Source organism: Bos mutus, chromosome 8 (assembly GCF_027580195.1).
Source record: "Bos mutus isolate GX-2022 chromosome 8, NWIPB_WYAK_1.1, whole genome shotgun sequence".
NCBI lineage: Eukaryota > Metazoa > Chordata > Mammalia > Artiodactyla > Bovidae > Bos > Bos mutus.
This window is the reverse complement of record NC_091624.1, coordinates 73948550-73974492: the sequence shown is the minus strand read 5'-3', so window position 1 is coordinate 73974492 and position 25943 is coordinate 73948550. Positions and strand designations below refer to the sequence as shown.

The 25943-nt window shown below is 43.9% G+C and overlaps 1 protein-coding gene across 1 annotated transcript in view; it reads left to right on the top strand.

Moving 5' to 3' along the window:
- GLDC (glycine decarboxylase) overlaps positions 1-25819 on the top strand; it is a 95443-nt gene extending 69624 nt beyond the window's left edge. The window contains exons 17-25 of the mRNA XM_005906907.3: positions 1037-1162; positions 2616-2765; positions 4955-5067; positions 6345-6486; positions 8920-9031; positions 15953-16048; positions 19295-19467; positions 20869-20949; positions 21439-25819. Of these exons, the coding sequence (XP_005906969.2) occupies positions 1037-1162; positions 2616-2765; positions 4955-5067; positions 6345-6486; positions 8920-9031; positions 15953-16048; positions 19295-19467; positions 20869-20949; positions 21439-21582 (1137 nt within the window). The 3' untranslated portion in view covers positions 21583-25819. The remainder of the gene's footprint in view (positions 1-1036; positions 1163-2615; positions 2766-4954; positions 5068-6344; positions 6487-8919; positions 9032-15952; positions 16049-19294; positions 19468-20868; positions 20950-21438) is intronic.
- The last annotated feature ends 124 nt before the right edge of the window (positions 25820-25943 follow it).

The window sequence follows — 25943 nt, the reverse complement described above, 5'->3', positions numbered from 1 at the left end:
TGGCACCCCACTCCAGTACTCTTGCCTGGAAAATCCCATGGACGGAGGGGCCTGGTGGGCTGCAGTCCACGGGGTTGCTAAGAGTCCGACATGACTGAGTGACTTCACTTTCACTTTTCACTTTTATGCATTGGAGAAGGAAATGGCAACCCACTCCAGTGTTCTTGCCTGGAGAATCCCAGGGACGGGGAGCCTGGTGGGCTGCCGTCTATGGGGTCACACAGAGTCGGACACGACTGAAGTGACTTAGCAGCAGCAGCAGTCCCTGTCTAAAGGGTCCTTTTATTTATTTATTTATTTATTTAATTTTTTTGATCTGGTTGTGCTGCACAGCATGTGGGATCTTAGTTCCCCAACCAGGGATCCAACCCACATCCCCTGCATTGGAATTATGGACTCTTAAACACTGGACCACCAGAGAAGTCCCTCTAGACATTTATTTATACAGATGCCACCTTCTCAGTGAATGCCTTGTGTGAGCACAGGGCAGAAACTGATGGGCATTTGTGCTTGGCTATTCTCATGTGAGCAGAGAATCTATTGCACAGAGTAAGCATCCAATAATGATGACATCACTGGTGTATTGTCACTGGGAGGCCTTGGGATAATGTCTACCATTATCTCTCCTGGGTCCCAGCAGAGCCAAGCAGAGCACTGGAGCTGTGATGTGTGCATTTGAGTCCTAGAGTTTAATTTCTAATCTCATGTTCTTGTAAGGTGCTTTCTACATATTATTGCTGAGGCAAGGTTAGAATAAGCCTAGGCTTGTTTTGGTGTTACTGGGATAAGGAAGGAGAGTATTAATATTCTGAAAGTCTTTCGGGAACAGTATTTGGGGATCCAGGTGTCAACTCCTCTGTTGGACACTGTTTTTCAATACAGTAATCATGAAGTTGTAGCAGATATTAAGGCACCACCGGTCAGTTTAAATAGAGTGTATGGCACCTATGTATTTATGCTCCAAGCATTTCGTAGGACTTTTCTGCCATTATGAACAGCCTGGTGATTTCTCTCTTTCCTTCCTTTCGTTCGTAAGGTTTGCCTCATTCCAAAATCTGCGCATGGGACCAATCCTGCAAGTGCCCACATGGCAGGCATGAGGATTCAGCCTGTGGAGGTGGATAAATACGGAAACATCGATGCAGCTCACCTCAAGGCTATGGTACTCAACTTCCGCTTACCAGATGGGGGAGGTCTGGGTTGGAAAGAAGTGGCAAGGATCAGGGATGGTTTAGGTCAACGTTATCTTCTTTTGCATCCTCATTAAAAGACTGCAGTTCCTTCTCCGAATGGGTCTAGGGAAAATGGCATAAAATCAGAAAACCTAGCCATCTCTATAAGAAAAATAAAAGCAAGAGTCACATTTTTGGTCCAGAGTAAAAGTGACCATAGTTTCTTTCACCTCTTCCTTCTTTAACAAGGAGAAGGTCCTTTAAACTGAAATTCCGTCCTCTAATATGTGCATGTGTAAGAAACTGAATGAATTATTCATGGTGGTAGTAAGACTAGTCCTTGCAGAATCTGCCTGCTTCTTCCTGCCCAATCTTCCTCTCCTTCCCCCGTGAACAAACCTATGATCCTGGAAGTCATAGGTATTCTCAATCTTTGTGTTGGGGATTAAAACAGAAATGTAGATTTTGCAGATGTTTGTGATGGTCCCAGCCATTACTTGCTGAATTTCAGGCAACATTCCATCCTCCTTCCTGCAACACCAACCCCCACTCCCAAACTCCCAACCTCCCAACCTTCAGGAAGATGTTGCCTAGCAACCGTATCTGCTTTCCACTGGTGGACTGTAGGCTGCATCTTAAGAGGAAGGAAATCACTTGAATGGCAATGTGATTTTGTTGGGGTTATTAGACATGGAGACTGAGAAGTTCATGTAACAACCTTCAAAAGGAAGATAAAAACAAGCATTTTTTAATCTCTCACATCCACCTCCCCACCTCCCATTGCCCCATAAAGTTTTTACCAATAAATATTCTGGGTCAAAAAGTGTAATTATTAAGTCTCTCCAATATAGGATATGATTTAAAATTTTTGTTTGTTTGTTTTGTTTTCACGTGGGCCTCTTCTCTGACTTGCTGGTCAAAAAAATAGGAACATGTCTTTCATATATGCTTGCCTTCTGTCAAAAGAAAAATGATGTTTGTTTGTTTTTTAAATCGGAGCAGAACATTCCTAGTGGGAATTCTAATTTCAATAGAATGGGAGGGAAAGTGGATAGGATGGATTTGGCAAGATGAGCATAGCAAGATGAACTATGAGAATTGACTTGTCTGGAACCAGAAAAAATCTGAAATAATTATTGAGATGATTTGAACCAAAGGAAAACCACTTTAGAGAATTCAGCCCAAAATATCCAGAAATCTTCTGAACAGTTTTTTGGTCTTGACCATGGAGACTTAGTCTAAAGGAATCTTGTTATTTCTTTAGAATGATTTATAAAGGCAGAAATGGCTATGGACCTTCTATTAGTGTCATCCTACATTGAGACAGTTTGAGAAACGAAAAGACCAAGACTTCATCTTTCTTAATCCTTTTAAAAAATGAGGAATTGGTTAAGAAAGAAACATTTCCTCTCGTTAGCTCCCTCTGCCACTTTTCTGTCTCAGGTGGATAAACACAAGGAGAACTTGGCAGCAATCATGATCACATACCCATCCACCAATGGAGTGTTTGAAGAAAACATTGGAGACGTGTGTGACCTGATCCACCTACACGGAGGCCAGGTCTACCTGGATGGGGCCAACATGAATGCTCAGGTGGGCAATGTGAGAAAATGGTTATGAAAAAAAAATTGTTTTGTCTTCTTGACAGTTGTCTTAAAACATGACACCGAATTCAGAACAGAGACTGACTTTCTATATTGCCAAATCAAAGTATGTACTATAATTTCACTGAGATTGCAGATCCTGGTGCAGTGGTAAAGAATATCTACCTGCCACTGCAGGAGACACGAGAGACATGGGTTCGATCCCTGGGTTGGGAAGATCCCTTGGAGTAGGAAATGGCAACCCACTCTAGTATTCTTGCCTGGAAAATTTCATGGACAGGGTGGCCTGGTAGACTACAGTCCATGGGTTCGCAAAGAGTCAGACACGACTGAGTGACTGTGCTCATGCACGGGTACGTGCACACGCGCACACACACACATACACACACTCCTCCCAAGGAGGTCATGAAGTCACAGGGGATGCTGAGGACGAAGTAAAAAGGTTGAAGGGAAGCAGGGAGTGAGCTGAATTTTCTTAGCTTATTGCAGGGGAGGGGCGGGGGGTGACCCCTCTTCCTGAGGGAATTAACACCCAAGGTTTGGCCCCTGGTGGATACTGAACTCCCGGGACCTTGGACTAGCTTCAGTTTCATCAGCGTAAAACAGCTGCACATCTCTAGCTCTGAAGGGCTGATCCTGACTACCTACTGGGCTGTGTGTGTGTAGGGGGTGGTCTGTGTGACGTTTTGCTGCTGTTGTTCAGTCGAGCAGTTGTTTCTGACTCTGCTACCCCATGGACGGCAGCATGCCAGGCCTCTCTGTCACTCAGTATCTCCTGAAGTTTTCTCAAGTTCATGTCCATTGCATCGGTGATACCATCCAGCCATCTCATCCTCTGATGCCCTCTCTCCTTCTGCCCTCAATCTTTCCCAGCATCAGTGACTTTTCCAATGAGTCGGCTGTTAGCATCAGATGACCAAAATACTGGAGTTTCAGCTTCAGCATCAGTCCTTCCAACAAGTATTCAGTGTTGATTTCCCTTAAGATTGATTGGTTCGATCTCCTTGCTGTCTGAGGGACTCTCAGGGGTCTTCTCCAGCACCACAGTTCGAAGGCATCAGTTCTTTAACACTTCACCTTCTTTACAGTCTGTGTGACACGTGCGTTTAAGGGAATGCTTTAGGGAGACTTTGGAGGGCAGGGACTCATCATCTTTTAAAGAGTCATATCAACTCCCTCTCCTTTTTTTTTTTTAAAACCATTTCAGACTCTTTTCATTAAAATTTTTTTTTAATTTGTTTTGTTTTCAGCCCCAGTGAGGGGCATGTGTGGTCTAACCCCAACCAGGGATTGAACCAGTGCCCCTTGCATTGGAATTATGGAGTCTTAACCACAGTCCGTGGGGTCGCTAGAGTCAGACACGACTGAGCGACTTCACTTTCAATTTTCACTTTCATGCATTGGAGAAGGAAATGGCAACCCACTCCAGTGTTCTTGCCTGGAGAATCCCAGAGACGGGGGAGCCTGGTGGGCTGCTGTCTACGGGGTCGCACAGAGTCGGACACAACTGAAGCGACTTAGCAGCAGCAGCAGCAACCACTGGACTGCTAGGGAAGTCCCAATTTCAGACTCTTTTTGTTTTTCTTTGCTTCTATCTGATCTCTTTTGAGCAGTCCAGGGATTGTCTATTGATTCAATAGCATAAATGAGTCTTGTAGTTTTTATCACATCCACAATTAGCTCAAATGCCAAAGTGACAGGAACACCTGTTGAATGTTGTGGCTGGTACCAGGATGGTCTCAGGAAAACTGTCAGGCTCCCTCCCTCTCTCTCAGCTCAGTATTCTCTCAGATAGCCTTCCAGCCCTCTATATCCACGTGTCCTAAGGGGCCCTTCAGTAAAGTGCATGATATCCAAAGCTGGGGTACTAGACATGCTGGGGTGAAATTGCCTGTTTCAATAGCAGGGAAAGCCTATACTTCCCCTCCCCTTTCTTGGGGGTGGATAATTAGGAGTTGATGGTATATTCAGATCATACTTTAAAATCTAAATGGTCAATTGCTGTTTCCATAGAAACTGCAGGGCATGCTGCCTGTGGGATATCGGGTTTGAGCTGCCGTCTAAGGACGTTTCTGTGCACATCTCCTGCCTCTCCTCTCAGGGGAGCAGGATGGCTGTCTCTCCAGAGCACCCTTTCAGCTCTTGACTTTTGCTTTTGGTTCTTTCCCTTTGTGACAGGTGGGACTCTGTCGTCCCGGAGACTTTGGGTCTGATGTCTCACACCTTAATCTTCACAAGACCTTCTGCATTCCCCATGGAGGTGGCGGCCCTGGCATGGGGCCCATTGGAGTGTGAGTTCTGGGCCCTGGTTTCGGGATGGCTTTGAAGACTGAGAGTTGGCCCCACACTCTGTTCTTCTCATCGAGGACTTCAGGTGTCAGGATACCTTCACATGTAGTGTGCCTTTAGGGGCTGGGTGATGAGCAGTGAATGGGGTGCTTTCAAGGAGCTTTCAAGGGGAAGCAAACAGATTTTATTAACCACAGTGTGTATGGCCACACTCAGCTCCTAGTCATGTATAGACAGAGCAGGTTTATTAACAGAGAAATGAATAGTAAGCTTTACTGGAGCATTATGAGTAAGAACTGGTATATTAGCACCTAGAAGGGTCTCTTGGACTTTAATTTAGACTTCCAAGCAGCTTTGTTTTTAAAATCAGCTTATGGTTACATCTGAGGATCTATCATATAACATGGTGGCTAAAATTGATAACACTATTGTATAATTAAAATTTGCTAAAGGAGTAGAACTCAAATGTCCCCCTGCCAAAAAGAAATTGGATGTAATATTTTGGACACTTTACAGCCTGAATTCTTATTACATCTGAGATAAGTAGGAAGGAAACAAACCTTATTACTAGAAATAATTGGATGAAGTCAGAATAAGACTAAAGCAATATCTCGGAGCAGTTGGTAACTTTTTAAACTGAAATCAAATCATCTCATGGAAATGATGCTGAGCAACCATTTCCTGAGCATCTTCCTTTTTCCCAAAATGTGCGGAAGGGGCCAGTCTTCAGGGATATGGAGAGCCTGGCCCTCCTTGGGTTTTTCTTCTTTCCTTTTTGATTCCTGTTTTCTGTAGTAGGCAGCAGGGTCGCAGTGGCTCAGCTCTGGGGAAGATGGGGCAACTGATGTTCACAGGCTGGCCTGTGATTGTCACCCTATGGGGCATCTCAGCAGCATCCTTCTATATCCCTTAGATGCCTTGGGAAAGAGTGTGGGGCCAGGGCAGGGAGGGAGAGGGTGTGAGGGGCTGGGATGTCCCCACATCCTCATGAGCCCATAGCTCTGCATGATGTTCCAGGCTGCCTGTCTCTCCCCAGCTCTCCACCATGGTACTTGTTTGAGCTGCTAGGATGCTGATGGCTGGTGAGCCATGCCTCCAGCAGAGGAGGAAGGAAGGGAGACTTCCTGAACATCTGCCCCTTAGCAGGTGCCGGGTACCTTCCATGTCAGAGTTCCTTTGCTAGGAATAGAGCTTCCTGAGAGGGCCCAGGACCTGCCTGTTTGGTTAGACCAGATCTTTTTAACATCTTCTAAATTTGTATTAAAAAATATATATACAGGAAGAAGCATCTTGTTCCTTTTCTGCCTAATCATCCCATCATTTCGCTAAAACCAAGTGAAGATGCCCAGGCTTTGGGGACCGTCAGCGCAGCCCCGTGGGGCTCCAGTTGCATCTTGCCCATTTCATGGGCTTATATTAAGGTGAGGCCTGCTAATGCATGTTAGATGGTTTGGGGGAGTGATGTATGGATGGGGACCTGAGACTGCAGATTCCTTCTTAACTTAAAAATGAAGAAATCCATGATCGAGATGTGGTTCAGTGAAAATTGCTGACAACTTGAGTGGAAGAAACCATCCTAAAGAGATCAGCTAAAATTCATTTTATCTTTTCTTCATCAGGCTGTTTTCCTTTGGGTTCTCACAGTGGGTTTAACACCAGAGAAACTGACATGCCAGATATATTTTTCCAGACAGAGCTAAGTACCATGAGTCATATGGATGTTCTGGCCACGTCATTTGGTTTCCTGTAGGATTTGTACAGCCCCTCACAAGCGAAAAACAGTGCATATACTAATTATTACACTTGGTTGAGATCCTGGGATAAATTTTAGGAATACATCTCATTTCGCTTTATATTTCTTGGGAGCCTGGAGGGTAAGATGAAAATAGCAGAAATTCACTTATGTAGAGGTTTTCCCGAAGCTCTTTGCCCTTTAGGGCCTGTGGAACTATATTCTCGAAGGTAATTAGACTTTGTCATAGAACGGGCTTCCTTCTTTTGTGTTTTTCAAAAACAACAACAAAAACAAACAAACAAAAAACCCAAAACACATTAGGGTCAGAGTTTATTTTATACAGTTCGTATTCAAACTAGCCTGCCCACCTCCTGAGCTGACTAGATCGCACACTGGATAGGAGCACTTCTTCAGCCGGTAATTAGAGCAGTCTTCCCCAGCTGGTTCCCCTTCTGAGAGAAAGCGAGGATCTGGTGAAATAAACCCAAACTCAGCTATGCACATCTTGCCGGATGACTCTCTGGGCTGGTTGTTATTCTTGAACAGTGTGGCATTTATGATTCTTAATGAAAACTTTCTGGGAAGCTGGGACAACAATTCTGTACCCCAGAGACTAAAACCTGCGTTTTCAAATCATACTCGAGTTGTTTTGCAAATAGCAACAAGAACAATCATCATAAAGGTCTGCTTCTTTGCAAACAGAATCTTAATTCCCAGCTTCCTTTTGGTCTCTGTGAACCTGAGTCATTTGTTATGGAATGTTATTTGGGTTAGAGATGATTTTCCACATATAGAAAATAAATGCCCTAGGACTGGTTTGGCTGTGTGCCAGATACACCAGACAGACTCAGTTTAAGAATGAAATAAATATGGTAGGGTTTCAGCCACCCCTCCTACCTTGGGCTCTTTCTTTTTTCAGGCTGTTGTTACTTATTACCGAGACTCTAGAATTATCGTCTTCTCTCCTTTATACAGTTCTTCTCATATACTCCCTACCGAACTGCTAGATTTCTGCTAAGACTGTCCATCCTCTCCTGGCTTCCCTTGGCCTCTACCACTGGATGTCCCAGCCCACACAAAATCTTTAGGAGGTTCTCCCCAAAATGCACTTTCCCAGGCCCCATTCCAGAGAGAATCAATTCAGTATAGGCAGGGTGGAACTGGGGCCATAAAGTTGCTCAGACTCTGATGCACAGGTCCAGAGGCAGAGGCCAGGTCCAGGTCTTTCCCAGCAAGGATTTGAAGCTTGTGCGAGTGGTCACAGCCCACCTGGCTCTCCAGCAATGCCAAGGCTGCAGCCACGGGCCTTCCTTCCACACCTTTGTTTCTGCTATTCTCACCTAGAGTGTCTTCCCCTTTCTCTTTGTCTGTCCAAATTCTACCCATTTTCAAGTTTCTACTCAAGTTCTAATTCTCACTCTGGAAACCCTTCTTTGGCCAACCTGGCCGAGCGTGTCCTCTCCAAGGACTTTGGTATCCCTGCACTGTTATTTCATTTGTTTTACATCATTTGTGTGTTAACATACATCAAGCCTTATCATCTGAGGTGTTCTGGGAAGAAAGTAGGCAGGACAAATTGGTACAGTCTTGGTTTTAAACTCTTTGCTGGTGATGCTATCCCCATAAAATCATAGGGACTTATGAACCACCAGAAAAGGATAAGATTGAGAACCTTTCAGTTGTTAAACATAGAAGCCTGAACTATGGACACGTGAAAGACAAACCATACAAAATGGATTCAGAGGGGATTTTGGCCAAGAGCCCTCAAGATTCCTGGCAATTATCAAGGCATCTCAAATTCACAATGAACAACCAAACAGAAACTTCTCAAATACAGTTCTTTTTCTTGGGTAAATAAGGCAATAGTCAGCAGTCAGTTTTTCCCTGTTCTAAGCTTTCTAACTACAATAAAAAACATAAAATTACTGTTCAAAGAGGGAAACCAAAAGTTATTTTAGGCTTAGAGAAGACTGAGAGATGTCTTAGTTAGGATATTTCACTCCCCTGCAGTCCAGAGAGTGGTGGGGAGCTGACTTCCTTTCATCTGGGGATGTCTTTGGTTAGTGTCCATTGGATCTCTGTGTTCCGTGATTGATGAGTATTTTTTCCTCTATTGCAGATGATGGGAGGCAAGGGCCTTAAACAGGCCACAGAGATTGCTATTTTGAATGCAAACTACATGGCCAAGCGATTAGAAAAGCACTACAGAGTCCTTTTCCGGGGTGCGAGAGGCAAGTATGAACTTCAGCCTATATTCACTTTGGCTTTTTTTCTTGGCCAAACCAAGTTTGACCTAGTGGATGTGACTTGCAGAAGTGGGTGGGAAACTTCTATTTCTCAGCATATACCAGAGTAAAGCCTTGAGGTACTGGAAATAACTTCCATCTAGTAAACAGCTTAGGGATATTGGTGGGGCTCTGCCATGCACTTAGTCTCAGGACAACTCACAACAAGGACCACACCATAGAGAGACATATACGTAAATCCCATGAGCTTCTTACCTGCCCCTTGGCCATGAGGATGAGTGGAATAATTCTAGTTGGGAGAGCCTTCTGAGAGGAGCCTTTTGAGATAAGCCTTGAAAGGAAGCACAGCAGAACCCCAGTAAACAGAGATACAGGAGCAAGCTAGAGAGAAGGGAGTTGTCTGAGTCTTGGGTGGGTTGAAGGATGGGATAGGAGGAGAGGGAGCAGACTATAAGGCGGGAGAGGTAGCATGGGCCTTGAGGGTCTTGGAAGGCTCTGGATTCCACCCTTGGGCCAGAAAGGTTTCTGAGCAGGGGAATGACAGGATTAAGAGGATGTTAACATCATCAAGACAGTGGCAGAGGATGAGCATGCTGTTAGAAGTAGAATCAGAGGACTTATGTACTAGTTAGTTGAGAGTGAAAACCTTTTAGAGAAGCCTCTATAGCTTATCATTGGAGAAGGAAATGGCAACCCACTCCAGTGTTCTTGCCTGGAGAATCCCAGGGACAGAGGAGCCTAGTGGGCTGCCGTCTATGGGGTCACACAGAGTCGGACACAACTGAAGCGACTTAGCAGCAGCAGCAGCTATAGCTTATCATAGGGCGTCCCTGGTGGCTCAGAGGTTAAAGTGTCTGCCTGCAATGTGGGAGACCTGGGTTCAATCCCTGGGTCAGGAAGATCCCCTGGAGAAGGAAATGGCAACTCACTCTAGTATTCTTGCCTGGAGAATCCCATGGACGGAGGAGCCTGGTGGGCTACAGTCCACTGGGTTGCAAAGAGTCAGACACAACTGAATGACTTTACTTTCACTTTCTTTAGCTTATCATGGAGGGAGGGAGACAGGGATGGAGGGACTAGGTCTCCCTGGAAGTGACGGGAGGGGCTGGCGCAGGTGGACTTGCAGAGGTGTGGCCCTGGGCACAGAGTCTGAGAGCAGACTTTTCTTTGGTGAGACCCAAGGAAACCATATTGAGAAACCAGAGCGAAACCTCTCAAGCAGATGGCTGCACGGAACAGGTGCAGGAAAAGCAGCACCTGGTGAGGGGGCACCTGCACTGAGGCAGCGTCAGGCTCCCCACGTCCCACCCCCGGCGTTTCCCTGGCACCCATCCTTCCTGCCTCTGCTCTGGCCACACCTCCTCCCTGAGGCTGCCCTTTCCTTTCCTGGTGGCGAGAACTACTCCTCTTGGCTCTTTCCACCACAAGGAGTCTCCCACTCACTCATCGTCGGCTCGCTCCTGCAGACCTTAAGCTCCTGCAGGGGGAGGCTGTGGCTGCCTCAGTCCTTGGCGTCGTGTCAGCACAGCACACACAGTCAGCACACGTGGGTGGTCCTGCGTGACATGGAGGCACAGCTGAAGAGCAGGTGGTGGCCTCTCAAGTCTTAAAAAGAACCCATGCCTTTCACAGTAGGAAGCCTTCTGTCACCTTTGAAAGCAGTTAGGGCCAGCAGCAAGGCAAGGGCCAGCTGGAAAGGGGCTGAGACATGGACTGAGGTCAGGAGAAGGCAGACACTTTCATGGTTTGGGGGCTTTAGTGTGAAGGGGGCAGGAGCTGCTGCAATAGGATGCAGCTTCATTATTTTTAAATAAGAGAATAAGGTGATTTCAAGCTGCCAGGGGAAAGGCTGTGAAGAGGTGAGAGTGAAGCTACTGTAGAGGGAATAATAGGAGAGGCATCAAGTCACCCTGGAGGTGGTAGGAGGGGTTGCCCTGAGAGTCAGGCGGGCAGGACCTGACGGTGGGTGTGCATCGGAGAGCAGGGACCGCTGTATGTTGAGCCTGGGGCAGAGAGGGCAGCGAGCAGTCGGTAACCAGTGTTCAGTCCCAGGGTCACAGCAGCAAGGCCCTGCTTGTCTCTTGGCCTGTGTGCATCTCCATCTGTGATCTTTAATTTAAAGACCAATCTTGCTTTGTGAATATGTATCCACAAGGGTGGTTCCAGAGTTTGAAAATAGAAAAGAACTAAATAATCAGCTCTGGTTAGCAATTCTCCCCAGAGAGGAGAAAAGAACGTTGTGGGCAATATGTCTCTAAGCAACACAATGAAATGCTTCTGAAGTGGGTATTAAAGAAGCTACAAGAGCTACTAATTAATTCAAATATAGCTCCTGTGCTGTGAGATGCATCCTGCTTCTGTATTGGCCTTCAGGATAGCAGCAGTCTTGGTTTTGTCTGGCTGTATAAGTCATGTGCATGTGCTCAACATGGAAAATTTGGACAAAGAAGTTTGAGGAAGAAAATGGAAATGACCCATGGTTTCATCAAGCAGACATAACAGCTTAATATTTTGTTGTATTTCTTCCCACCGTACTTTCAGACAATTGAGCTTGTATCTTGTTTTTTTAAACTTTATTTTATATCATGATCATTTCCCTTGTCATTAAATGTCCTTTGAAAGTGGCCATATCCATTCTATGGTATGTATCATGTGTCAGATTCTATGGGGTTCCCTCAGCACCACCACATTATTTTTAACAACGCTGCAATGAACATCTTTTACTTAGTTTTTCTTTTTAACACCCCTGATTATCTACATAAGTTAGAGTTGTAGAAGATAAATTATCTCAGGATATGAATGCATTTACGCACTTGACACGTTTGACCTTGCCTGCCCCCAGATCCTTAATTCAAACTTACATCACACTAGCAGTCTGTGAGTGACCATGGCCCCAGGGCCCAGTGAACACCAAGTGCCAGGCTGGGAACACAGGCCAAGCCCAAAATGTTTTTGCCAATGTGATGCATGGAAATAATCTTTTTGCTTTAATTTACAAGGTATAGGGTACTTTTTCCCTAGTTGTTAAATTATTTTTTATTTAATATGTCCTTGGGATTAGGTTTGACAACTTCATTGAGAAAGGATTCACGTACCATGCACATCACCCACTGAACTTCAGTGGTTTTAGTGTGTTCACAGAGTTGTGGGATGCAAACCTGAGTTCCTTGGAGCGAGAATGAATGTGGTGTGGACCGCACGGGGGGAGATGGTACTCGAGGAGAGGAGAGTGAGCAAGTTAGTACCGATCAGGCGCCTGCCGTGTGCTTGGCAGCGAGCAACTGCTTTAGGCAGAGGCTGTCCCAGGAGGCTTGTAACACAAAAAGATGGATGAAATTTCCATTTGTTTTGACATTTTATCCCAGAATGAAATAATGAATTGTATTTCTCATCCCAAGCAGAAATATATTGGTGATTACAGACTTTATTACCCAATCCCAAAGTTCATGAAACAAAACTTGTCTCGTGTTTGGTCTGGTAAACACATTCATTACACAATCAGAGGTTTGGTATTTTAGGGCCTAAAAAAGAATGATCACTGTACCTCCAGATGGCCCAAAATAGAAATGTCCTTAATAAACACTTTGTATTCCAGAATGTCTAATGGCGATATTAGAAGACCGTTACTCATCTTAATCATATTTACCAGCTCTAAATAAGACTGGAATTATGGACGACTGTGAGGCAGTAATTTTAGTGAACTACAGGCCTTCCTCCCCCACCCATTTTTTTTTGCAGAGCGGTAAGACTTGGCGAGTCTTAGCTCTCCAAGCAGGGGTAGGGTCCATGCCCCCTGCGGTGGTAGCATGGAGTCTTAACCATGGGACTACCACGGAAGTTCTCAGGCTTCCCTTTATGAGCCATTTCTTTGAGATTTGAAAATGCCAGCCTAACTTGTTGACGCTTAGGGTTTTGTGAAGCAAGGAATTTATAGGCAAGAATTAGGATGGGGAGCAGCGGTAGTATTTATTGTGCAAGGATGAGGAAAGGAATTGACTCAGGTAAACAGAGGCATTTTGAAAGGAGGAATTGAAGATGTTTACAAGTGTCTGCTTATGTGGGAGGCTAGGCTCACTGTCTGGTCTAAACAGAGTTCTTGTCAGGAACAGACCATTTTGTTAGTGTCCCAGTGTTTTCTTTATGTTTCAACTTCTTAAGTGCTTATCCCTTTCTGATCTTAGACAAATCTTAACTCTTAACAAGGAAATTCTTGTCCTTGAGGAGTTTTCCTGGTGGCCTTTATAGGCTGGTGGACATGGGCTTCAGAGGCTGCACCCTTGCATGGGTGGGAGGGTGCACTTCCCTGGCTGGGAAGTGACCTCCTGAGGCGAGGGGCCCCACCCACCTGACCTCATTCCCAGGAAAACTGGCCTCTTGATGCTGTTTGTTGTGGTCCCTGGATTGCAACTGAAAAGCATGACTGAATGTAGATTGCCCACCCAAGCTTTCTAATTAGCTAGTGAGTTCCATTTATTTCTAGGCACTCACTCTGAGGATGCAGGAAAAGTAAGTTCCAGTTTTGGGAAGTCTTATCTTTCTGTAGCACTTTCCCAGGTCATCCTCAGCCTTGTAAGATAATTCATGAGGGGTTGGGAGAGGGATGTTCCAAGCGTAGAGCCAAGCCACTTCTATTTTGCTTTTCTATCATCTCCTACTCCCATCCCTGGCTTCTTTCCTTGCTCCGTTGACTTGTTATCTTTTCAGACTCTCAGTTATAGTCATGGTTAGGCCCCGAGGAAACACCTACTCACTGAAAATTAAAACTTGCACTAATCAGTTTATACAATTTCTACTTCAGATTCCTCTGACTCACCGTATGCCATAGAAGATTTGTATATCTTTTCTCCCTAAAAACTGCAAACAAAGATGATCATCTAGGGGTCTGCTGCTGCTAAGTCGCTTCAGTCGTGTCCAACTCTGCTACCCCATAGACGGCAGCCCACCAGGCCCCGCTGTCCCTGGGATTCCCCAGGCAAGAACACTGGAGTGGGTTGCCATTTACTCCTCCAATGCATGAAAGTGAAAAGTGAACGTGAAGTCGCTCAGTCATGTCCGACTCTTAGTGACCCCATGGACTGCAGCCTACCAGGCTCCTCCGTCCATGGGATTTTCCAGGCTGGCCCCCAACAGACATGAAGTTTAAATGTCACCCCTTTTCAGGCTCAAGTAGAGACAGACAGAAGAGAGAGATGCTGAAATCCCACTAACAGTTTCCATTTGAACATATTAGAATATGGATTTAGAAAATAACATCTGAACCTCATTTTGGAAATGGAACTCTTCCCAAACCACTTGGCTGTGGCAGGGGCCTCTGCAGATGAAGTCTTGCTTTAGCAGCGCTGGGCTGGGCTGGGCTGGGCTTGATGGGGCCTTTCAGTAACTGAACCTTTGCTTGAAAGACTGTGCTGTCTGCTGGCCAGCAAAAGAGACTCCTCCCCATCATGAGCCTGTCTCCTCCTCCCCTCCTGCCAGCTGAGTGTTCCGCAGAGCAGAGCAGAGCAGTCAGCTCCATTAGCCTTTTTCTTTGAGTTGTTGTTACAATGCCAGGGTGGCTGCCAGAACCTCAGAAAAGAAGGGTTGAAGCTCAAGGCTTGGCTCCCCAGTTGCAGTAGCATAGTGGGGCATTTAGGATTCCTGAAATTAATAGTTGATGAGGAGTTAAATAATTTCACAGTTTTCCCCCTGAATATTCCAGCTGGTCATTTCTTTAAGGCACTTTTTTTTTTCCCCTCTAGATTTATCTACCTCTGAATACATTTTTCTCCTTTTGAACCATACTCCTTACTATTGAATCCTCATCATTGTTAGAAAGCTTGTTTTAAAGATATGTGGTGACAGTATATTCAAAGTCTTAGGTTCTCATACTTTTATTTACAAACAAAGCTAACCCCTTCATATGTATTCATCACACAAGAAGCAGAGCAGTTCACAGATTTTGTCTTCAGGGTCTGTTAATGACTGGAGCTATTCTCCTCAGGATTGAGAAGTTATGACTTCTCCAAGTATATTTAAGTAGATTCATTGTTTGCTGAGAATCAGGATGGTGGGTTAAGAAGGAGTGCATTATTTTTTACTGAGTAGATACTTTCCTTGAAGATAATTCATCAGTTATGTAGGCCATGGCATTTGGGAAACTCCCAGGAATGTTGTTCTATTTAAGAATGCTGAGTTAGTGGTTTATTCTTGATGTTGGATGGGTGGTCAACAGCTTATAATGGGGAGATGGTGGCCTGAGCCTAGAGAAGCAAAGTGAACTGACCGCCGCAAGACTTCAGCCTCTTCAGCTCCTTGCCACTTGCGGTGTGCTGTTCAACAGCCTTATTTCTAATTCTCAGTCTGAAGCCTGAAACTGAAACCTCATAAGCCCCTTTGAAGAATCATATAAAATTGTGTCTTATACATATACATTTAGTATACATTTACCTGCCCACGGAAGAAACCATTAATTGGATATTGGTAGCAAACTTGTTGAAAAATGTATCAATGGAGTTTTAACACTAGAAATATTTTATATAAAATAAAATATATAATAAAATAAAATTTTGTATAAGGACCAGGCATGATGACATGTTAAACTGTTGCAAGTAGATTTTTGGTCTTTTGAGTAAAAGTGGTCTCATCCCCAGGGACCTTAGTAAGCCTTCCAGCTCCTGTCCTGCCTGCCACCCGCTTCCTGGTTCATGGGTGTGTAGAACACTGAGGATGGAACAAATTGGCATGACATGTTAACAGTTTTTATATGTAATAAGAGCAGATGAAGGCTTTATTGTCAACTATAACTTACCAAGTACCCATTGTTCCTTGGTCCTCAATGATATGCATTAAAAAGCTGATTTATTTGTTCATTTTCTTGGGTAAAACAACAAGCTGATGTTAATCGTGAATGGAAATAATTTTTCTCAACAGGATATGTGGCTCATGAATTTATTTTGGATACAAGACCCTTCAAAAAGTCTGCAAATATTGAGGCCGTGGATGTGGCCAAGAGGCTTCAAGATTATGGTGAGTGGTCTCACAGGAAAGACCCCCCTTAAGGAGAACTTGGGTTTCTGACATTTATGCAGCTGCCCATCTTGGTTATGGACCACAGACTGAATGTGTTTGCACCACAGTAAACTGATCCATAGGCTAAATGGCGAGCCGTAGACTGTGGGTAAAAAAAAACAAAACTATGGCCCTATGGCCCCACAGATTCTGTCCTTTGAAAGATATTAAATCACGTATCTTGAATCCATCAACAGCTAGGAAAGGAGTCTTTGTTGTTAACAAAATTTAAAATCCCAAAGAAAATGACTGCTGTCTTCTGTCCATGTTTCTGGTAAATTATTTGACCTATCCCACTCCAAGCAGACAGAGAGGGCCATGAAGAGGTAAGTTGCTGTGATGGTAGAGGCAGTGGAGAGCCTACAACGTGTAGGAGTATTGGATGAATGGCATTTGAGATTCATGGCCTTTGAGCCCCCTCAGCCGTGGCATAACTGTTTCAGCTGCTGCTAGAGATGAAGGAATAGGTGCACCTTGTTTTCACAGAGATGATGCAGTTTTCTTTGAAGCTTTTTTTTTAAACTGTGTATTGTTAGTGGATGTTCACTCAGCACAGGCTTTATTAAAATGTTTTCTTAGTGACATTAATAACATCAAAGACTCTTCATTTCTCAGGAAGGCTAAGTTGGGGAGAACTTTGCCTTTTGATGAATGTGGAGTCTATCTGAATTTTAAGATGATTTGAATGACTTCTTTTAATAAGGAATGTGAAAACTTTAATAATTTTATAGTTTTACTACCATAACAGGAGTCCCACATAGTCACATAGTGACTCATTTCCTCCCATGAATGAATGATCTTATTATGCAGAGTTACCCTGATAATAAATGGGAAAACCAAAGATGGTTTTCATTAATGAAATTAGCAGTTGCTTAAGAATCTCCTCTTGACCACTCCTGTGACCTGACTTAACCTCCCGTCCAGTAACTGATTCAGGATGAGGCTTCATTTCTGGGGTGTGTGGTCTGTTTCCCACATCTGACTGCAGCAGCATTTGCAGGGAGGGAGGCAGGGGATGAGGGGTAGAAGAGAAGCGATATTTGGAGTTACTGCCCAGTATTCCCAAATTCGGTTCTATCTACAACCTTGATATTTTGATGTTTAATAGAGTGATGGCTACACTTGCCATAGGCTCAGGATGGTCTAGGTGTCTGGCACATAGGAAGCACTCAACAATTGTGTTTAACAAGTGAGAGAATAAGTGAATGGCTCTAAAAACAAACAAACAATGAAGATGATAACACAGATTCTGGGTCTTAATCACACCTATTGAATCAGAATTCCAGGGATGAGGCACAGTGATCTGTATTTACAAGTACTTCATGGATGAATCTTATCAGGTGTGTGAGGGGCACCCTGCCAGAGGGCAGAGATTTCCAAACTTAACTTTGTTTTTTTAACTTTTTAAAATTTTTATATTGGAGTATAGTTGATTAACAGTGCTGTGATTAACCTGATTCTGAGTTTTTAAAGGCTCATACCTTGGATTTCCTGAATCAGAGTCAAAATCCAGGAATCTGTGTTTCCATGACAACTCAGATGGTTCCAGATATGAGAACCACTATTGCAGAAAATATTGGGCTGAATTTGTTCACTCGTGGAATTGAGGTTGGACTTAATGGGTAATGAGATCAGCTTGTTTAAAAAGAAGACTTTCTGATTTGGGTGACACAGTTATATGCATTTGTCAAAATTAAATGGTACTTAAAATTTGTGCAAACTATCACAAAAATATGGAAACAGATATTGAATTCAGATATGGAACTCTAGTTAATAATATGCATGCTGAAATGTTTAAGGGGGAAGGGTATAAATGACTGTAACATGCTTGAAAAATGCATCAAAACTAAGGCAAATGCTTTAGATATGTGATAGGAGTAGATGACTGTGTTTAGTCACTCAGTCATGTCTGACACTTTGTGACCCCATGGACTGTAGCCCATCAGGTGACTCTGTTCATGGGGGTTCTCCAGGCAAGAATACTGGAGTGGGTTGCCATGCCCTCCTCCAGGGGATCTTCCCAACCCAGGGATTGAACCCATCTCCCACACTGCAGGTGGATTCTTTGCCAGCTGATATGTGATAGGAATAGATGACTAGATACATGATAAAGCAAACAGAGCATCATTGTAGAAGCCATATAGGTGTACGGGTGTTCACTCTATAGTCCTTTCAACTTACCAGTATATTTGAAAAATTCTATAATAAAATGTTGAGAAGACAATCCTTTAAACAATGCAGGCATGACTCTAAAGCGCCCCATGTAATGATGCACACCAGAATTTGGGAACCATTGACCTCCAGGGCAAACTTAGTTGACAGGAATATCAACCTAGAGGCTGTTCTTCATCTTTTAAAGTTTCACAGGAAAAATTGTAAGAATTGGGGAAAAGTTCTTTTTGGCTTTTGTCCAGGAAATCTCTCTCTCAATCATATTTTGTAAATTCATCTTAACATGTGAAAACTTTTGGAAACATAGAAATACCTTCAGCCTGTATTCAGTGTAAAGACAAAGACTTTATACATCCTGGCCAAGACTCAGTTTCCTCATCTGTAAAATAAGGACAGTAACACTCACATCAGGGTCCTTAATGCTTGTTACCTCATTATTTAGCTTTTGGTAGGCTATAATATTTTAATTTCTCTTAATTGCAAGTAATACATGAACATTATAAAAAGATTCTAAACACAAGGTAAAATAAAAACCCTCATTTTATGCCAATAATCCTGTTTAAATTTTAGTATTTATTCTTCTTCGAAACAGCTTCCCTCATAAAATATACACATATATATAAAGTATGTATAATACACACATGCAAATATATGTGTGTGTATATATATATATATGCATATATAATATACTGTCATTTTAAAAACAAGACAATATCGTTATGTAGCCTGCCCTTTTCACTTAAATTGGGTAAACATTCAGAGCCATTAACAAATATAAATTTAAATACATGGAATGGTTGCATATTTATTGTATGGATACCCAGGAAGATTTGCCTACCTCTGCTGTTGGATGTCATGTTACTTCCTAAGCTTTTCTTCTATAAACAGTGCTGAAGTGAATCCCTAGACATATACAATAGCAAAATTTTCAGATTGTTTTCCTTGGAATACATTTTAAGAAGGGGAGGGTCTCTTCTTCCAAACTGGGGAGGTCAAAGTTAAGTGACACAAATTCCCCCATCTCCTTGGCAGGATTTCATGCCCCCACCATGTCCTGGCCGGTGGCAGGCACTCTCATGATTGAGCCCACCGAGTCGGAAGACAAGGCGGAGCTGGACAGATTCTGCGATGCCATGATCAGCATCCGACAGGAAATTGCCGACATTGAGGAGGGCCGCATCGACCCCAGGGTCAATCCACTGAAGGTACACAGGCACTGGTACTTTATCTAAAATATCCCAGAGAGCAGAAAGCAGTGTCTGGGTGGGGTGCTGGCAACCTCTGAACTCGACTGGAAGATGACATCCTTGCCTAGAATAAGACTGTTCTTCTGAGAGGATACCTAGAATAAGACTGTTCTTCTGAGAGGATAAATTCATTACCTGAAAGTTTAAATCTTGAATCAACACAGCAGTGGTTACTCAAGTATAATGTGGTTATTTCTGATATGTTCTAATTTTAAATATCTATTTAGTGGGCACTTGTTGGTTTTATGTATCTGTTTGGTGCTGTTCATCCCACAAGGACCCAGTTGGCTGTCAAAGGAGGGAGCAGAGACTGATGGACTTTATAGTTAGAGAAGTCTTACCATTCTGTATCTCTGTTTGATGCTCTCTACTGAGATTATTTACCTTTTACACTCTGGATAAAGATATTCTCATATTGGAATAGTTACCTCTTAGAACAACCAGACTGGTACTTGGCCTGAATATTTTACCATGTTTACGGCCTATATTGGAGAAAAATTTGTTAAACATTGCTTCGCCTCTTCAAAACTGTTCCTTTTATATCTGGTCAGAGCCCTAAGAGTTCTGTATTAGGTCCAGCCACTGTTAAGCTGAGGGATCGTGAACTGAAAATACCGCAAAGGCTATGGTTGTGTCGTTACGGCTCCAAGCCAGAGAAGCAGTCTGAGATGTACAGAGGAGCTTAGTCCAGAGCTGCCCGGCTGAAGGTGAAGCACCGGGGCCAATGACCGGTGGGAAAAGGCTGGTCCCGTGCGAGTCTCCTAGGATAGTGGAGGAATCTAATATGATTTGCTCTCATCGTTTTTTTCTCTGGATACTGATGATTCTTTCAGGATTTAGACAATTTTTAAAAAAAAATGGCAACAGATGTCTAAAAAATATAATACTGAGATACAAAAGCAAGTGGAGGATAAAACACACACAGGATACTATAAGGTTTAAAAGTGTACCAAACTAAGCTCTATGCAGTTTATTAACATATACAGTAATAGTATAAAAATATGAGAATCATGACAACAAAATTCAAGATAGTGGCTGGCACTGGTGAAGAGGACCAGCAGTAAGATGGAGAGGGGATAGGCTGGCATGGTCAACTGTATCTGTAATGTTTCTTGTTTTAAAAGCTTAAGCAAACATGACAAAATGTTGATTTCTGTTGGGTGGTAAATGTGCTACTTTCTGATATTCGAAATATTTCACAATAAACATTTTCCTACCAAAATTTCCTTCCCCACAAACTGAAACAAAACCACCACCCTCCATCCGTGGGCTTTCATCAGCTCGCTGGCAGATGTGAGGAGCAGAGGGAAAGGCAGGCGTCTGCTCTGACCCCTCTCCTGTCCATTGTCTCTGTCTCAGATGTCTCCACACTCCTTGACTTGCGTCACATCCTCCCACTGGGATCGGCCGTATTCCAGAGAGGTGGCAGCATTCCCGCTTGTAAGTTCTCCTCTGAAGCTGGACGTGCCAGCTGGTCCAGGTTCACGTGCGTATGAGGGGCCATCACCCACTCCAAGGGCTCCGCTCTTGCCGCCTCCTCACTATAGTGACCATATGTAGGTTACCTTTGCAGAACGACACAACACAGAAATTGGCTTTCCAAGTTCTGAGGTCAGGGTGCCAAGCACACAGTGCCAACCTGCGCACAGTGCAGGAAGACCAAATAAGGGTCTGTCTAGTGGGTCAGTGTTTTCTACCATCATCCTTTTAATTATGTGAAGGTGCTCTGCAGTCTGGCGGAGCAGGGGTGGGAGATTTGGAGGGATGGTGACGAAGGAGGCTAGATTTTAGCTTCTTATAATTTTTGAGTACTTTCTGGGCCAGTGATCTCTCAGGTGTGGGAGCAGCATTGCAGTCTCCTCCCCACCCCACCCCTCCAAGAAACTTCTCAGGATATCCCAAGTCATTTCTGTCTTTTGTCCCCTGCAGCCCTTTGTGAAACCAGAGAACAAATTCTGGCCAACCATCTCCCGGATTGATGACATCTACGGAGATCAGCACCTGGTTTGCACCTGTCCACCCATGGATGTTTATGAGTCCCCATTTTCTGAACAGAAGAGGGCCTCTTCTTAGTGTTCTCTCCCCAAGTTCAAGTGACTGACTTGATGCGCTTTGGAGCATCTCATGAGATATTTCATTTTCCACCACAGACTCAAGTAGGGGTTTTATATACTGTGTATATTCTCTCAAGGTAAATGTAAATACAGTTAGCACAGTGCGTGGAAGCTCATTGCTGGAAGATTGATTTGCTCCGGTGTCTCTGCTTTCACACACAGCAGTTGCCTTGATTGGGCCCATTTAGTTTTTTTGCATAGAAGATTCAGAGTGTGCTAGTAACTTTCACTTCAATATAGCAAGTTTGAAGATGTTATAGAGGCTATACTGCAGATCCAATAGGTATTTTTATTCCAAATAAGTCCTTGTGGACTGTGCCATCTGTGGGAAACCCCAGGGCAAATGTTTACATTTTGTATACACTGAAGAAATCTTTTTCCTCCTCCTAATTTACTCAATCTGTAATAGCATTTCTGAGTGTTTTCATTTTTCCATATGTGTAGTTTTAAGTCTGCAATTAATATTCTAATAAAAGCATTCCAATTTGAAGAATGCCTTTTTGATCCAATTTTCAGCATTAACTCCCTCATAACCCTATGCTCAGAGGGATTTGCAGGGTAATGAGATGATCCAGCCCAGTAGAACTGTTGCATTATCAGTTGTGTCTTTGGCTAAAGAACCCATTTGTATGTCTTAGCAGTGATTGCCACTTTAGCCCTGTTAAAATTGTGTTTGGCTGCATATACCTGAAAAGCAAACACAGCAGTTTAATCAAATAATTTATTTTTTCTCATGTAACAGTAAGTCCAGAGGTAGTAAGTCAAGAGCTAGTCTTCAGTCTTTCTATTCTGCCTCCTTTGCATATAGTCTTCATCCTCATGGTCCTAGGATGGCTGCTGTGTACCCAGGCATCAGATACCCAGTTCTAGGTAGGGAAAAGGAAGAGAAACGAAAGATAGAGTCTATCCAAGTTGGCTTCTTCTGGAATGTTTTTCCAGAGGTTCCACCCAATAACTTCTGCACTTTTACTGGCCAGGCTTGGTTCAAGTTGCCACTCTGAGCTTCAAGGGGATATGCCCAGGTCTTTCACCTGGGCATGTTACTATCCCTAAGAAAATCAGAAGTTTGTTAACTGAAGAAAAGAAGGAGTTTCAGGTAGGCAACTAGCATGCCTGTCACAAATAACTTTCCTATGGAAATAGCAAATTCTTTGGATGTTCTTCTCCAATTGTTCCTGAGTATCTGCTTTAATTCTGACTACTTGGGTCCTTATTACTCAAACAACTGTTATTTGACCTGTTATGACAGTGATCTGGACAAAAGGTCTGAGCACTCTACTGAATGCTCTGCAAGTGGTCTACTTAATCTCACACTTAAAAGGTCTGTAGAACTCTTCATTTTGGCCAAAGCAGTAGAGAAGTGATGGGATCCATGGTTCCTTTCTTACGTAATAATTAAATGAAAAGATCTGTATCCTTCTCAGTCCGTATTCCCTGGAGTATGTTTGGGGCAAAAGCAGGTGATTCAGAGGTTGAAGTAAACTGTTTGTCTTCACTGCTCCTGTGTTCACCTGCGTTTCTGCTCGTGTGACGTCCTCCACCTGGAACACTTGTCCCGCCATCTTCCTTTGCTGGCTCCTGTTCTTCATGTTTCAGCAACTCTTCAGGTCTTCCACACATCTCTGTGAAATGGGCTCTGTTATTTTCTAGTTTGGCACTCAGTCTGTTATCCTACACTCTCTGCACAGTTAATAATTATTCTATTTGGTTTTTATCTGCCTCACTAAATTCTCTGAGAGTGGGAATCGTATCTTATTCATCATTGGATTCCCAGTGCCGAGCTAGGGCTTTCCACACAGTATGTGTTCAACAAACAGCTGTGGTTTTAGATCGTTAGCTGGAAGGACTTGCTTCTCCATTTCTTACCCCAATGCTTTACCAATCTAAGTCTGGGGACACCCCACTGGAGAAAAGCTTGAGTCTGTAGAGCAGATACACTCATCCACAATCGCTGCCCCATGCTGATCCCAGGTAAAGGGGGGGTGATAAAAAGTGGGGTTTCCCCAGTGCTAGTGGAGTGTCATCATCCATCACCTCTTCTACGGAGAGCAGTAAGAGGTAGGCTGGAGGCAGGAGTGTGACGTCAGTTAGGTCATTCTGCAGAATGTCCAGAGACAAGAATCCAGGAAGCAGGAGTTGGTGTCCAACACGCAGCACACACCTTTCGTAAACAGCACAGGACAGCAACCAGAGTACCTGCTCTGTAGTCAGACTGCCTGGGGTCATTCATATCCCGGCTCCCCTGCATCTCTCCAAACTTCAGACTCCTAGTCTGTGAAATGCTATTATTACCTACCACTCATAGGTGGGAGAGAATATATTGTTTGGAAGTGTCTGGCACAAAGAAAGTGCTCTTCAATGTGAGCTCTCATATCCTCATTCTAAACTTAGGGTCTGGTGTCCTATACTCTACACCCTATACTCCTTGACCCAGCTCAGGAGCCCAACTCCAATTTGACCTACCTTGCATTCAGATCCACCTTCCTTTCCTTTCCTAACAGCCCCTTTCCTCTGGACCATCAGAAAAATAGAAGGAACATGAGTTGTGACTTCATACAGATTGAATTCAATTCTCAGATAAGCCAACTGTTTTGAGAAAACAGACAAATTCACTTATCTTTTCTTCATTTCAGTTATTTAAGGTATAAAATAGCAATAATAAAAATACTTACCTCAGCCTTGTTGGAAAGATTAAACAAGACAAAGTGAGCACTTGACATAGTGTCTGGCACTCAGAAATCACTAACTTATTCAGCAGACTGACTCATTATGTACCAGGTACCATTCTAAATGGCTTCCCTGGTGGCTCAGCAATCAAGAATCTATCTGCAATGCAGGAGATACAGGTTCGATCCCTGGATCTGGAAGATCCCCTGGCAACCTATTCCAGTATTCTTGTCTGGGAAATCCAGACAGAGGAACCTGGTGGGCTACAGTCCCCTTCCAGCCTCTACAGTCCATAGGGTCACAGAGAATTGGACAGGATCAAGCACGGACACACACACAGCATTTCAGTGACCTATGGATACAAGATGAACAAGATAGTTAAGGCCTCTTTCATGGGGCATCAATTCTAGATGGACAAACACAAAGATTTCACAGGATTAAATATTCTTTAGAAAACAAAAACCAGTATGGTACGTGGCTAGGGGTTTGGGACTCCTTTATATTGGATGGCAGGGAAGGAAGGATTCTCTTACAAGGTGACATTCAGCCTAAAATCTGAACAAAATGAAACCAGCCATGACTAGATGTGGGGAAGAGGGATTAGGAAGAGGGAGAAGCATGTTTGAAGATGTTAGTATATGTATTTTCCATCTTTAAGCATTTGGCTATTTTCAGTCTCATATGTAAAGGGTTTAAAGAATCCCTGGGAAATAGGGTAGGAAGAAAGAAGATGAGGAATAAAGGCTGGGGTTGAAGAAAGGTGTTGGAGTATTTCTGAAATCAAGAACGGGGAGGAGGGATTTGAGCCTACAGTCAAGATCACAGGGGACGAAAATGGGGCCCAGAAAGGAAAAAATGGGGACTTGGCTCAGGATGGAGGGAAAAGGAGAAAATGTATTGGGGTGAGGGGTTGGGCTTGGTCCTTAGGTCAGGAAGGGAGGGAAGGATTTGTAACTGGGGAAGTGAGGAGAGAGAAATGAAAATGGGGGAAAGATGCAGGTTAGAAATAGAAGGAAATGGGGGAGGAGGTGGTAAGGGCCTATGGTGGGGACAGGAAGGATTTAGATGCGGAAGAGGAAAGATCATCATTAGCTCAGTGACAAGACAGGTGACTGACTGACAGGAAAGAAAGGTCAGATGACGGGGTGGGGGAGGGGGGTAAAAGTGCTCCAGGGTGAGAAGGGAGTCGAGAGCATGAGCACAAGGCCCAAGGAGGCAGGCGGGAAGAACTCCCTCAAATTAGGGAGAGGAGAAGAAATCGAGAGAATGGGCAGGGGGACAGTGAAAAAGCTGACTTGAGAGCAGTCTCACAAAAGGGAGGGGTGGAGGCAGGAGGAGGCCCAAACTTGGGAGGGAGGCAGGCTGGCAGGAAGCAGACCAGGAGAGGCACAGTAATGAGGGGCAGGCAGCACATGGAGGTGGCAGAAGAGACCGAGGGTCTGCGTTCCCTGGGTGAGAAAGAGCTGGGAGGAGGGCCCAGATGCAGTAGAGTGGGGAGGCCCTTCGATAAAAAGGGTAGAGGGAGGACCCCATGATCAGGAGGGAAATGTGTGTGGGAGGGAGGGCCCTGAGAGAAGAGGAAGGGCAAGAAGTCTTTCTTAGAAGCCAACTAGGCAGCAAGATTTCTGAACTGAGGAAAGCAAGTAAGAGCCA